The 13,949-nt window shown below is 39.5% G+C and overlaps 1 protein-coding gene across 2 annotated transcripts in view; it reads left to right on the top strand.

The window, feature by feature from the left end:
• Positions 1-13,236, top strand: part of LOC116842893 (mucin-5AC) — a 19,773-nt gene extending 6,537 nt beyond the window's left edge. The window contains exons 3-5 of one of the 2 annotated variants that reach the window (XM_032812718.1): positions 891-1,324; positions 9,441-9,681; positions 10,739-13,236. In XM_032812718.1, the coding sequence (XP_032668609.1) occupies positions 891-1,324; positions 9,441-9,650 (644 nt within the window). In that variant the 3' untranslated portion in view covers positions 9,651-9,681; positions 10,739-13,236. Of the gene's footprint in view, positions 1-890; positions 1,325-9,440 lie in introns of both variants that reach the window. The other variant, XM_032812717.1, reaches the window with a different exon arrangement.
• Positions 13,237-13,949: the final 713 nt, after the last annotated feature.

Here is a 13,949-nt window from a genome sequence, read left to right as displayed (position 1 = left end):
TAAACAATATTTGATTTAAGTAAAGAGAATGTAGATTTAAGTAAATATGTTAATGGCACTCATCAAGAAAATATTTGTTGATTTTAAGATAATTTTTCTCTCAGTGTACACTGAGAGAAGAATTTAATAAATATTATCAAAATTTGGTTACTATTACTAAATAGTAGACGTAAATATAGCGGGCCAAAGCTATGGCAATACCTATTAATTAATTTAGTTCTGTAAAATAAATTATTTATTTGACAGAAGTAAAATTTATTTGCTTCCAGAATATATTTGGTAAATAACACTTATTGAATAGTTGAGCAAAATAAGAGATTTTGTAGTAGTTACAAAATTTTTGGTAGGTTCAACCAACCATCTGTAATAATAGATATTGAAACGATGTAATAGCTGCAAATGAATGAATTTTTCGTTGTGCTGCAATAAAACATACTTATACTGGTAACAAAATAAAACTCGTACCTACTGAATTTTTTATTACATGGGATATAACAATTTCATAACAATTATCAAATATCTGCTCATAATATATTTCATATTAAATATTTAACATTAAGTAACTATTACTAAATTATTTAATTGACTGTGAATGCAATTACGATCATACTCCCGATCTATTAAATATTTGGTAATTATTATCATATTTAGTATTAGTTACTAAGGATTCAATGAATTTCTGTAACTAAATGCAGTTTGTTATAGTTACCAGTCTTTTCTCTCAGTGTAGTGCACGTAGAATAAACGTAGATAAGTGCACGTTTCTTTCCTTGAAAAAGATAATTTATCAATCGAACAGCCTCTCAACCCCTCTTTACGATACTTCTTTACATTCCCGTAGTCTCATTTCTGTCGAACACTTCTTGTACAATTCATCGCTATATCTTCAGACGTGCCGGAAACCAACACGCAACGTCCCCCGAGCACATCAGAAACGTCGACAAACGTTCATCAGTCGGCAACGACTTCCTCTTCGTCGACACTGCTGCCTCCGACGACAACGACGACGAGCGCCTCCTCTTCGGCGTTCCCGACGACCTCGAGAACGTCCTCGAGCAGTACGACGAAGAGCACCACGGTCTCGAGCACAGCCAGGAAGCCGAAGATGCCGCGAGTGACCCTGAAGCTGCGGGAAAACGAGACCATACCGCAGATGTTCATGAAGGCGGGCATAGCCTCGTACAAGAAGGGCAACATCACCACTAGCGTTCTCGCGCACGGTTTGAGCCTCGAGGGTCTGATATTCAAAACGCCGGAGGGCACGATAAAACCCTGGCCCCAGAAGTGGTTCTTCAGCGATCCCTCGGCCGACTTCCAGTGGAAGGTGAGTGCTCCTCCTATTTCCCGATCAAACGCTCGCGCTCTACGTCCTCGTGGAATTACTTTCGGAAAAGGGGATGGAGAGAGGTAGGGAGGGAGAGAAAAAGGAGGGTGGTTGAGGGAAGGCATTTCCAGGCGGTGGGCATCCTGCATCTTCACAGAGCACATTGATCGCCCGTGCGAATATTCACCAATTCGATCTTTCTCGTCTCTTCATTCACAACGGCTCCGTATAGAATTGCATTTCACTGCATCGCCTTTCGCGAACATGTCTACCTGCTCGGACATCGCTCGTTCGTGCACGAAGGGACAAAAAAGGTTTGCTTGGATTAATCAAGTTTCTAGTGAGATATGAACGAAGCGGAAATTCCAGTTGGAGTTACCTGAATTCTGTTTAAGTTAACAAGATTTCTGATTGGACGGATTCCAAAATATTTCGTGACATTTTGGTTCATTGTCCTGCTGTACACACAGAAAAGTATCATTCTACTGCTAAGAAAAACGATAGTTTACTTTTTTTTCTTTTAAGTAATGGCTATTTTCAACAAGAAACTTTTACATACAGACAGATAACAGTCTTGGAATATATTTAACACAAATTTCAGAAAAACTCATTATCATGCGCTCAAAAGAAGAACTTATTCTCTCTATATAAGCGAATTACAAAACTCTATTCAAGAAAGAATTGGTTCGACTCTACGTGGTAAGCAAAATGAATTTTTGTTTCAACTTAATGATTAAAATGCCGAACTTCTTAAGATTCAGAATGTATTTTGAATAAATTTGAAACTTGTAGTGAACTTATGACAGATATGAGCTTATGAAATATTAGAAAAACAAGTAACATTTATTTAAATGTAATATGCATTTCTCTGTGTGCGGGGAAATACAGTTCACGATATCTTTCACTTCGACGTGACTCCAAATTTATCAGTCACGTTATCGCATGTTACAGGGCGTTGTAGAATAATTTTATACTCGCGGGCTAATCCGCGAAACATATCGCGTCGCTTCGGCACGCATTCCTTTCATGTGGTTCCGAGCCTGCCGGCCGTCTAGCCCTCAGAATCGAAATTTTGTGCCCTGCATAAATATTGATCGCGTTGCACCAAAGACATCTAAACTGAAGTACTCTGTCCGATCGATAGGCAGAGCATGTTCGTGAATCTAAAAGCAGACGAGGAATCGCTCGCAATTTTTATTTTTCCCGCACGTTTTCTCCACCGGGACAGCACGGACACGTACTTTTATTTCTTTCCTCGAGAATTGCAGGACGTGACATTATTGTATGTAACAATTTCTGCGAAATATCTCACGCTATTAAAAACACAGCTTCTTCTTCGTAAAATCATGTAAAATATATTCTCGCAAGTCACTCATTTTCATCTAACGCCATGTAATCTCATTTAAAGATAAAGTGTCAAAAATGAAGATACCTTCCAAACAAATCCTTCTTTCCCGTGTACTTATACATTATATGTTGCTTCCTCATCGTACTCGCCCCGTGTAACGAAAAGAAGGATTTTCCACGCAAATGAACCGACGAGGAAGGAGAGAGGCTGCCTCCTTAAAACATCGACCTGGCCGGCCAATCAATATAAAAGCCGCGTGTTCGCTCTTAAGCCGATAATGCTTACTCGTTGCCGCCCGAGAATGCTTGCGTTGCATCTGAAGCTTTCGCGGAAACCGCACGTACATCATTAAGAAAAAAGACGGGAAAAACAATCGTAAATCCTGCCGAGCGTGCTTCGAAATTTTTTCACACGAAAAAGTTCGGATCGCGTTCTCGAGATTTATTTGCCGAATCGAATTTATTGCGGCAGCTTCGTTAAAAATCAGGAGCTCGGCCCTCTCGCCGGAAGAACGTATTTATCCTCGGTGAAAGGTCGAGGATAAAAATTCCCCGACGCGAACAGTGCTACAATCGTTGCTCCATCGTTGCCGAGACCTCATCGACTTGTACAAAATACGATTTCTAGAACACTCCCGCGACGCCCAGACGTATTTTGCGGAATATCTTTATGTGCCCGTTCCGGGGGCTTTTTAGCGCCGTTACAAATTCAAGTGGACTCATCGGGCTAACAGCCGCCCGCCGCGAACAGTCGTCTCGCTTTATTCAATTTTCATAAATTGCGCACAACGCAGTAACGCGCTCTACTTAACAACACACGCCGTCCCAGCCTCCCACTCTCCACTCGGAACGCCTCTCGCGGACGGGGGATGCTTAATTTACCGCAGAATTGAAAATACCGTGGCGTCGGAGGATTAATAGGATCTTGAGTGCCCGCTAATTCATATATTTACTGGACGCTCGCTTAGCCCGCGCGGTATTATAACGCCGCGGTCGTTACGCGCATCGGAATACAAATACATCGGCGAATACGGAACGGCGTCTGTCGGTGTCTGCGTTTTGCATAATGAGCGCGGCAACCGGAGAGTAGCAACAACATTTTCCAATGAATATTCATTTCTCCGCGGATAAGGAACAGCGTGAATTATCGCGATCATACGCGAGTATCGCTATTAATGAAAATCACCGAGGCGTTCCCGATGAGCTCCGCGATTTCAAGTATTTGCTGAATAACGACAAATATTCAACGACACGGGGAAACACTCGACACTGACAATCGACAAGTAGAATTTATTCCCGTTGCATGTAATTAATATCTGCTATTTACAATTTAATAGTACCCGTCAACTGTTGTATCGAACAGCTCACAAAAGGCCATTTATTTTACACGATCACTAAACAAAACCAGCCAATAAGAGCCGACACAGAGGATGCAAGTTGCGAAATATCTATTTTCTTAATAGATGCATGTATATATAAAAAAATCTTATATATACAAAATCAAACGAATATATCCCGAATCTAATAGATTCGTTCGATTTTGTGTATGTACATGGAAAAGAACAATATGATTGGTCCGCACGTAAATTTAGTTGTATTCAATAGTAAAATAAAATATTTAATATAATCGATAAAATTTAACCAATAGAAAAAATGTCCCCTCATAACCTATATTGAGCAATAGCTCAAACGAAAGATCTTGTCGAGTAAATTCACCCCTTCGTGATGCACTTTGGCTAATGTTACTAACAATTTTGTGATTATTATCAAACATTTGGTAACATTTACTATATTAGTTTACCAAATGATATGGTAAAACGCATTTAGTAAGTATTACCAAACTTTTTTTGCAGTGTAAGCGTAAAATCCAAATCGATGTAATTTGATAGGGTTAAAGAGTAAAAGTATAAAAATAAAAGTAAGTAAATAATCCGCGACGCGAATAGTTCGGCAGCATCTTATGCGCAACGATATATCGTCGTTGGCACTTTTCGCAAGTGTTGCTAACACAGGCTGGACAATTATTACCAAATCGTCGTAATCTTTTTTTCAGTGTAACAACGATATATCGTTGTTCGGCATTATAAGGGTTAATAATTGATCTATGACGCCTTCTATCTCATGAACTATAAACTATAGATGTATATATTCTAAATCTACTCGATGAAATCTTTTGTTTGAGCTCAGTACAAGCACTATATTATAAAGGAATATTTTTTTCTAACTTTAGCATCCTCTAACTAAGACCGATTATTAACACTTTTCTCAGCAAAACTGAAGGAAACAGGGTAGGAATTAAAATCGCTCAGAACATCTCGATAGTATCTATAGTATTGTTAGTACACTGAGAGAAGAATTTAGTAAATATTATCAAAATTTGGTTACTATTACTAAATGGTAGACGTAAATATAGCGGGCCAAAGCTATGACAATACCTATTAATTAATTTAATTCTGTAAAATAAATTATTTATTTGACAGAAGTAAAATTTATTTGCTTCCAGAATATATTTGGTAAATAAAACTTATTGAATAGTTGAGCAAAATAAGAGATTTTGTAGTAGTTACAAAATTTTTGGTAGGTTCAACCAACCATCTGTAATAATAGATATTGAAACGATGTAATAGCTGCAAATGAATGAATTTTTCGTTGTGCTGCAATAAAACATACTTATACTGGTAACAAAATAGAACTCGTACCTACTGAATTTTTTATTACATGGGATATAACAATTTCATAACAATTATCAAATATCTGCTCATAATATATTTCATATTAAATATTTAACATTAAGTAACTATTACTAAATTATTTAATTGATGTTACTGTGAATGCAATTACGTCATACTCCCGATCTATTAAATATTTGGTAATTATTATCATATTTAGTATTAGTTACTAAGGATTCAATGAATTTCTGTAACTAAATGCAGTTTGTTATAGTGATCAGTCTTTTCTCTCAGTGTAGAAACCCATCTTACAGGAATCTTTCTGTTTCCATAACCGAGTTTTTCATCTATTTCTCAAGTAACAGAAAATTCAGTTATACTGATGGAGTTATTTTTTCCGTGTGGTAAATGTCACATCAAACGATTTCTGATTGCCGCAATCAGATCACGCGCATGAAAAGAAACAGTGTGGTTGGCCTACACATAAATCCGCTTGTGTCAGCCAAACTCAGTATTGAATTTGGTTGCTACAACCAGATTTATCTGTGGGACAACCATATTGCATTTCTCGTACAGTTGATACACGAAAATAACTGAGTCATATCAATCATACATGTTATCAACACCCAAAGATAACTAGAGTGATGCAACGTTGCTCATAACTAAATATTTCAGTCTATGCGCGTCATATCTTTTATTTCCGTGTACAAGAAAAATTATTTCGCAATTTACACAGAAAAACAACCCCGTTAGTGTAACTAAATTTTGTGTTATTTGGGGAGCAAATAAAAACTCAGTTATGGGAACAAAAAGATTCCTGTAGGAGGTTTCTACTCAGCCAATTGCTCTCACTTACCTCAACCGAGTTTTAATGCAATTGAACGTTCAGAGGAACGTTTACGATCACAGTAACAGAGACATTATTTCTCGTCAGTGAGTTTTTCGTCTGGTCTCCCACTTAGTTACCCGAATTGAAGTTTCTCATTTTCCTTTACATCCTGTGTCGACTCTTATTAACTCGTTTTATTTGGTGACTGAGAGAGCCCGTCATTATTGTATTTATTTCTATAAGGTGCATCTACAAATTGCGAAAAACCATTTTCACCGTCCTTTCTCTCGTGTCTTGCGTTTATGAAGTCGGCCACACGAATTTATTTTCGCATCAAGTCAAAGAGATCATGATAGCAAGGGTGCGCTTTCAGACCAAGATATTCGTATATTTAATTCATTCATTCAAGATTTCGAATAATGCGCAATGGATTACTATGCCTCTCGCGCCATCGAAATATTAAGACGACGAATTCCACGAAGGACGAGCGTAAATGGCCGCTCAGACGGTGACCCGACGGCATTAAGCGGAACACTATCGTGAATTCCGTGCATTACGCGATGCTCAAATCAGAATTTCAAGCAGGTTATTGCGCCGATGGCCAACAAGGGCTGAAGGAAACGTATCGCAACGGTCACGCGATGCCATACACTGACGTTTGACCTAACTGCTCGGAATTAAAGCGGTCGGCGCGCAATCAATCGCGACGTGTGCCCATTTGATATTCGCAACGATACTCGCGAGAAGGATCGCACTGAGATCACGGCGACAAGAGATAATCCGAAAAATTTCGTCGGGAGAAAAGGACAGGAATTCTTCTAAGTCGGTGGGACGTAAAAGACGCCCAAAACACGCGACCCAGTTCGAGCGTGGTAAAGTACGATTCGACTTAGCCGACCCAGTTTGCATCTTTAAATAGACACTTTTCAGTGCTTCCTCGACTGCCATTACGGCAGAACGGCTATCTGTTTGTGAAAAAGGAAGTTTCATTTTATTTAAACTGTAAAAAACGATAACGCGGGCAAACGTGGGGGATGGGAGCTCGTGTTTCGCGCACGACGGAACTTTCCGAGCGGACGATTGATGGGTGTCGAGACGAGCCATTTGTTTTTTCGACGATACGTGCGCACGTGCAATTGTTTTCGCATGCGCGTCATCGCGCAATATAAACAAAGTCTCTCCATCTTTCAATATTACCATTCACGCCGCTCGTTTTAGCGCCGCACGGAAAAACGCACTGTGAAATCTCACGAAAACTCCCGAGGAGCTCGCACGGTGCAGTGAATATCTTATTATATTCGAGAAAGTGTATTCGAGACACAAAATCAAAGAGATTTATTCGCCAGGTGTGAATTACTCCGAGATGTCCAAGGAGCGCATTTTCTGTGACGCATCAAGGAAGCTACTCATAAATTCACTATTTATCTAATAAAATTACGTTCTTACATGTTTATTTCGCTATCCAAATAATAAATGTCAATTTAAAACTAATCTCATGATACTACCTTGCCACATTTCATTCAGTGCAATGCTACTCAACTCTCTTAAAGTGAATCAGTGAAACATCATTGAAAGCAGTAAATATATACTGACGCACCTATAAGTACAGCACTGAAACTGCTCAGTGCTATACTTATAAACTTATAACTGATATCAATGACTATTCACTGATACACTTTAAGAGAGAAAGCATAAAACGGTAGTTCTCTGGCCTACAATCGACCTTTACGCAAAAAACGGCGTAGTGTATACTATTCTTTCTTTCATACCGTGTTTCCTAGCATGTACACGGAAAAATATGTTTGGCTGGATTGACGAATTTCTGTGGTGAGATACGAACAAACCAGAAAATTCCAGTTGAAGAATTCTATTCAAGGTAACCAGAAATCTTGTTGACTTATACAGAATTCTGGTAATTTCGATCAGAATTTCTAGTTCGATAATATTTCATCAGAAAAAGTGTGGCCAAGCATCTACAGACATATCGCTCTTTTTTCAAAAAATTTTGAACATCCCAATTAATGATACATTGATTTGAAGCTTATATCGAGTAGATTAAGAATATAAAATCACGATATTATTCTTATAGTCGTTTGAGAGATAACAGTCCAAGAGGTTGCAATTTGATTGGGATATTCAAAGTTTTATAAAATTTCACAAAAAAGAGGTGAAATTTGGCCATACTCTCTGGTTAATCCAAACAAACCTTTTTTTCCGTGTAACATTTATAACGATAAATGTTTTATTGGGATGGTATCATTTTTTTACGAATTTACACAGAAATAATGGTCCCCTATATTATTTCTACCATCATGTTATATGTGTGTTAGACTGCGAAATATTCAGTATTAAATTTCTCACAGACGGTACAGATATGTTGCATGGAATCTCAACTGCGCATGTGTTTTACCGCGATAAATATCACGTGAAATTTTGGTATAATTTTAAGCATTTTAGTTTAAGCGAATAAGCTCCTTAATGTCCTCTCAGGAATTAAGCGCACTGCTTGATCGATTTGATTGACTCTCGAGTGAAACGTTTCTTTGGTACAGAAATAGCTGAGAAAAAAAACCGCCTTGAGATGCGACAAAAATGTATACAAGGTGTTCTAGACTCTTCTCCGCAATTTTTTTGGGAACGTAGAACGAATTAGTGAATATGAAAGAATATAAAAGTTTTGCGACATTCGCAATAAATTTCGAGATACTAATTAAAGAATTAATTAGTGAATGATCACCCGCGATACGATAGATGAGCTCTAATGGTGTCGTCTGCAGTTATATATTTATACATTGGGTCAAACTGAACAAAACAGTCCTTTATCATTTTGCAAATGACTACATAGATTTTTAGATATTAATATTAAAAGGAAGATTTGTGAATTATCGCGCACAATTATGTAACAATTTTCTTTTATTAATAACTAAAAATCTACGTGGTATTTCCAAAAAAAACGGACTTTTTTGTTCAATTTAACTTAATATACTAGCAACAGCATACATCGCCACTACAGCTCATCTATTATATCACGCGTAATTATTCACCAATCTTTTTTAATTAACATCTCCATTATTATTGCGCATATTATTAAACGGGATTTTTATGTTCACCTCAATCCATTCTATATTCTCACAAAAATTGCGGAAGAGAATCTGGGACATGTATATTAATACATCGTGAAATTATTAAAAAATAATTGAATTATTAAAGATGCTTGTGAGATTAAAGACATTATTGTGCGACTTTTCCAACGCCTTTGTCGAATTCCCAGGGCCCGATACAAATTCCAATGTTGCTTTACGTCCTGTTCGCGGGACTGGCAGCTTTGGCGAGCGCTGTTGTCTTCCTGATATTCCACGCGCAACGTAAGGTGTCGAAACGCCAACGACGAGACATCGAGGAACCGGAAGTCGAGGAGCACGAGGAAGACAAATCGACCCTGCTGGGCGTGGAGAGTCAGGAGACCGAGGAGAAGGAGTAATCTTGGTGGCGAGGAAACGGCGCATTCGTATGTAAGCGCGCGCGCGTCTAAGGACTTGCCTATTTTTACCATACACACACATACACACACACACACACACACACAACACAACAAACGAACACATACACAAACAGACACACAACAACTAGGTTTAGGGTCTTCCACGTCGAAGAGTTGAAGGTTGAGTACACAAGCAAGATGCAAGAACTCTCGTTTTTTGCCGATCGAGCCAGCTGATTAGAGTATACGTAGAGATCGCGGAATGAAAACAAACACCCCGATAATCTGAAAAATCCGCGCAAAATTTACTTCCCGCCAAAGGGCGCTCGTGGTCGCATCGAGATGGATTCTCCCCGGCGAACACGACGGATCTCCGAGCGAGGATCTCGAGTCGCATCGCTACAATCATTCCAAGCGACGCGTCTTTGTTAAGCAATCCGACTTACAAGTTTGTTACGGTAAATTGACGATGGACCAGTTAAGTTTGTAGCATCTGTGGCGCAGCCGCGGACGATCAGAGCACAATCACTGCGACGACGACGACGACGACGACGACGACGACGACGACGACGACGACGGTGACGTCGCCGGTCGGTCGAGTCGCGCGAAAGTTTCGTATAAAGTTATACGCCTGTTACAAAGAAAAATTGCGCGAAAGTTTCGTTGTTTGTTATAAATGCGCAATACTTACGACTGAGACGGATTTGAGGAAACCGCGAGACGACGCGGATGCACACAGCCCCGCGAATGACGTGCGCGAGCTTACGAACCGCGCATACAGCACGGAGGAAAAGTGTGCACCTCGCACACCGGCAAGTTAAGGAGATCCTTCCTCTCCAAGAAGAAGGAAGAAATTTAGAAAATCCCTCGATAAACGCAACAAATAGTCTTATCCCTTTGAGAAAACCTTTCGAAAATTTTTCACTACGGGAGTCGAGCGACGCGCCTTAAGATTGATCAGTTGTTACCCCGCGAATTTTTGCGACAAGTCGGAAGAAGTCTCTCCTTAATTCGGCCATCAATTTGCTAAACTTTCTATGATGTACACGATAAGGTGTTATGTATACACGTCGTCGACATATTTCTAGAGCGGCATCTCGAAGAAGCAGCGAGCGACGCGCTTTCCGACCTACTGACGCCAAAATCGAGCTCTACCTGCGTACAAAAAAAAAAGTAGCCGTACTGCCAGCTACGACGGACGACCAGCTTTCCAGCCCTATTTAATTAAAAGTGATGTTTGACGAGCGTGCTATCGGTTGTTGAATCGATATCCGCGCTCGCGGGGCACTCGGCGATATCTATCTATCGTGCGACAAAGTGTATCATATTTTGCAAAATATTTCCCAACGTTTCGACGACATTGCATCGGGAATGCACAACGCGTACGTATGTAACTCACGTTGAATTAATTCAAATTATCCGCCACGGTAGCGTAGTTTCATTGTCGCTAAATCCATTGAAACGCATGTTTCGCTAAAAGTACAATACGAAGTGATTTATATAAAAGCTCGGAGAGACACACACACCCGCGCACACGGACAACAAAATCGTTTCGTGTAATTGACTGTTTCGTCAAAGCTGTGTATACACGCAGTGCCACGAACGTGAGTTACATATATTAACGCTATTATGAGGAAGGATTTATACGCATTCATGCACCGCCATCGGAATAAATCGCGCATTTATAAACACGATATTTCAAGTGAACGAAAATATTAACATTTTCCGCGAAATCAGCTCCGGTCAGTTTAAGCTTTGCTTTTTTTGTATATATTTTTTTTTTTATTGATAAAACAGAACACGCACAAGATAAAGTTGTGGCGGTACGCGTCGCGATTAGAGCGACGTTATTTCACGTTCTTTACGTAACGGAGATAACGAGTTGACCCAGCACTGTTCACTGTTTGTAAGATGATCAGTTGTGCCAGTGGATATAATTTCTCCGGTGTCCAACGTGACTTCAATCTTTCGCCAGATCGATGGCGTTTCATATTCCGCAAAATTAATCTCGCACGTCTGTTATTTTGAGCAAATGTGCACTTGAAATAACCTCACGGCATACTCGAGGAGATTCGACTAAGGTTGCTCTCCCGACGCTTCAGGATTCGCAATTGCATTGTTTACCGATAGAAATATAGGGGCTGTTACATCGACAAGCGATTAGATGTCAGGAGCCGCTCATCCTGTCTACGCGTTCGTGGAATCAGCTAGCCACGCGAGACACGAAAACACTCCGGTGGTATGAAAAATTTGTGATTTAGAATCGAAGTTGTTTCTTGTCGCTGAATTGAGAGACAGAGGTGAACGTTAGGCGGAAAGTCCCGAGCTCTGAGAAACGTTACGTGAACAATTGCACTTACTGCTAAATCATCGCGTGGATTTTACTCAATATCTTCGACAGTCAAAGAAGAAGAATCATAGTTATGTGATCTTACAGTTAAGCTGTCACACGGAATATATGTCATTTTAAGCGTATCGCATCTACACATACATACACGCGCACACACACACACACACACACACAACACACAACATATACACATACACGTAATTCGCACATCGTCGTTAAGATGGAACTCACTCAATCCGTTGCTGAAGTGATCACAAATCTACTTAGGCACACTCACCAGAAACACGAGTACAATAAACGATATATTATCACGATCGTCACGCTCATTTACGTTGCGTATACACGTTTTGTAACGACAAATCGCTCTCACGTCACGCTACAATTAACGAGACAGGACTTTACTGTAACGCGTGGTTCGATCCTGCATTTAGTTCAATGTGATAAGATTTTAGACGTAATCCTTGATTATTGTATGTAATTAAGGAACGACTAAGGCATCTCTCTCTCTCTCTCTCTCTCTCTCTCTCTCTCTCTCTCTCACTCTCACTCTCTCTTCGATCGTCTTTACTCGTAAATATACCTCGAAATATTTATGACAGAGATTCCTCGGTGTTCGATCGATTTTGTTTACCCGTGTAAATATTACTTGCTCGTGATCAATATTTTGACTGTCCTTGTAAATAGCAATTGTTTATTTGTAAGTTAAATATTTGTGAGTTGGAGGTAAACTTCTAGTTTCGCAGTCTGCTTGTATTGCCAATTGTTTGCTCGGAAGAATAAAGGTTGCCCGTTCCGCATCCGTAACGTGTGTACGTATGTTAAAGTATATTCCATAGGATTAAATGGCGAGATTGCTACTGGCCAATGAATATCGAGGAATTATTATCGATTTGATACGCTAAGCGACCCTCTCCGCAAGAAAGGAAGCGCATCAGTTATGATTATCGTGTTGCGGAACGACTAAGAAGACGAGAAATCTGAGGGTCACCTATCTGTGTACGGAATATTTAAGGGATAGTTAAGGATATAAAATTCGAATCGTATACCAAATTAACCATTTGTGACTTTTCGTGTATTAAACTTAAACTCTTATGGTATCTACGTGAATCTACCGCGAAATTCGTCGGAGATACTCCGAGAGGCTCATAACCCGCGAAATAATTTCTAAGGCATCTAATGGGCGATAAAGACCATTAAGAAAAAAAAAAAAAAAAAAGAGAGAAACCGCGATAAACTCACCGCAGGATAGGAACGAGAACATTTCTCCTTGTACCAGTTTTCAGTCATTTTGCATTTACTTGAATGTGATAGGTCGATTTTCGGGAAAGTCGTTAGGAAACTTATGAGAGATAATGATACGCTCAATCGATAATTTTCCGAGCGCCTCGCCGTCTCCTGGGAATGGCGTGGAAAACGAGCGAGAGATGGTCATGCAATTCCCACGAGACGGACGTGCCGAGGATTCCGCGCCGATAAACAGCAGTATGCACTGATAGAGCATATATACAAAAAAAAGAAGTAATGTTCGATGCGTTTTCGAAAGAAATAAGAAACTCATAAGTGACACAATAGCGCCGTAGCTGAAGAGAAAGACGGTTATAGTTTCTATTTTGAAGATTATATTTTTTTAACTTTATTAATTTTTGACTTCCACGTACATGTATAAATAAAAAAAAATACAAGACAAAAAGAATATATATACAAATTATAAATATAATGAAACCATAATGGACTAATGTATATAAATTATATACGTGTGTTTTAAACCGAGGCCGTGCAGCGCGCAAAATCGCACGAAGTGCTTTAAATAAACGTTACTAATTAGAGAAATGGGAGAAAATAGAGGGGAGGAAAATTCGGCTCTTGCGAAATATCGAGCGATCTTTCAAATAATGAGAAGACGTCTAAGTAGCGTTTTATTGTCGGCTAAACCGTGAGGAATTTCGATG

The sequence above is a fragment of the Odontomachus brunneus genome, unplaced genomic scaffold (assembly GCF_010583005.1).
Source record: "Odontomachus brunneus isolate Ranch 3 - 2012 unplaced genomic scaffold, Obru_v1 Obru_scaffold_028, whole genome shotgun sequence".
Lineage (NCBI taxonomy): Eukaryota > Metazoa > Arthropoda > Insecta > Hymenoptera > Formicidae > Odontomachus > Odontomachus brunneus.
Note: the sequence above shows the minus strand (reverse complement) of the source record. Positions and strands in the feature narration are given on the sequence as shown.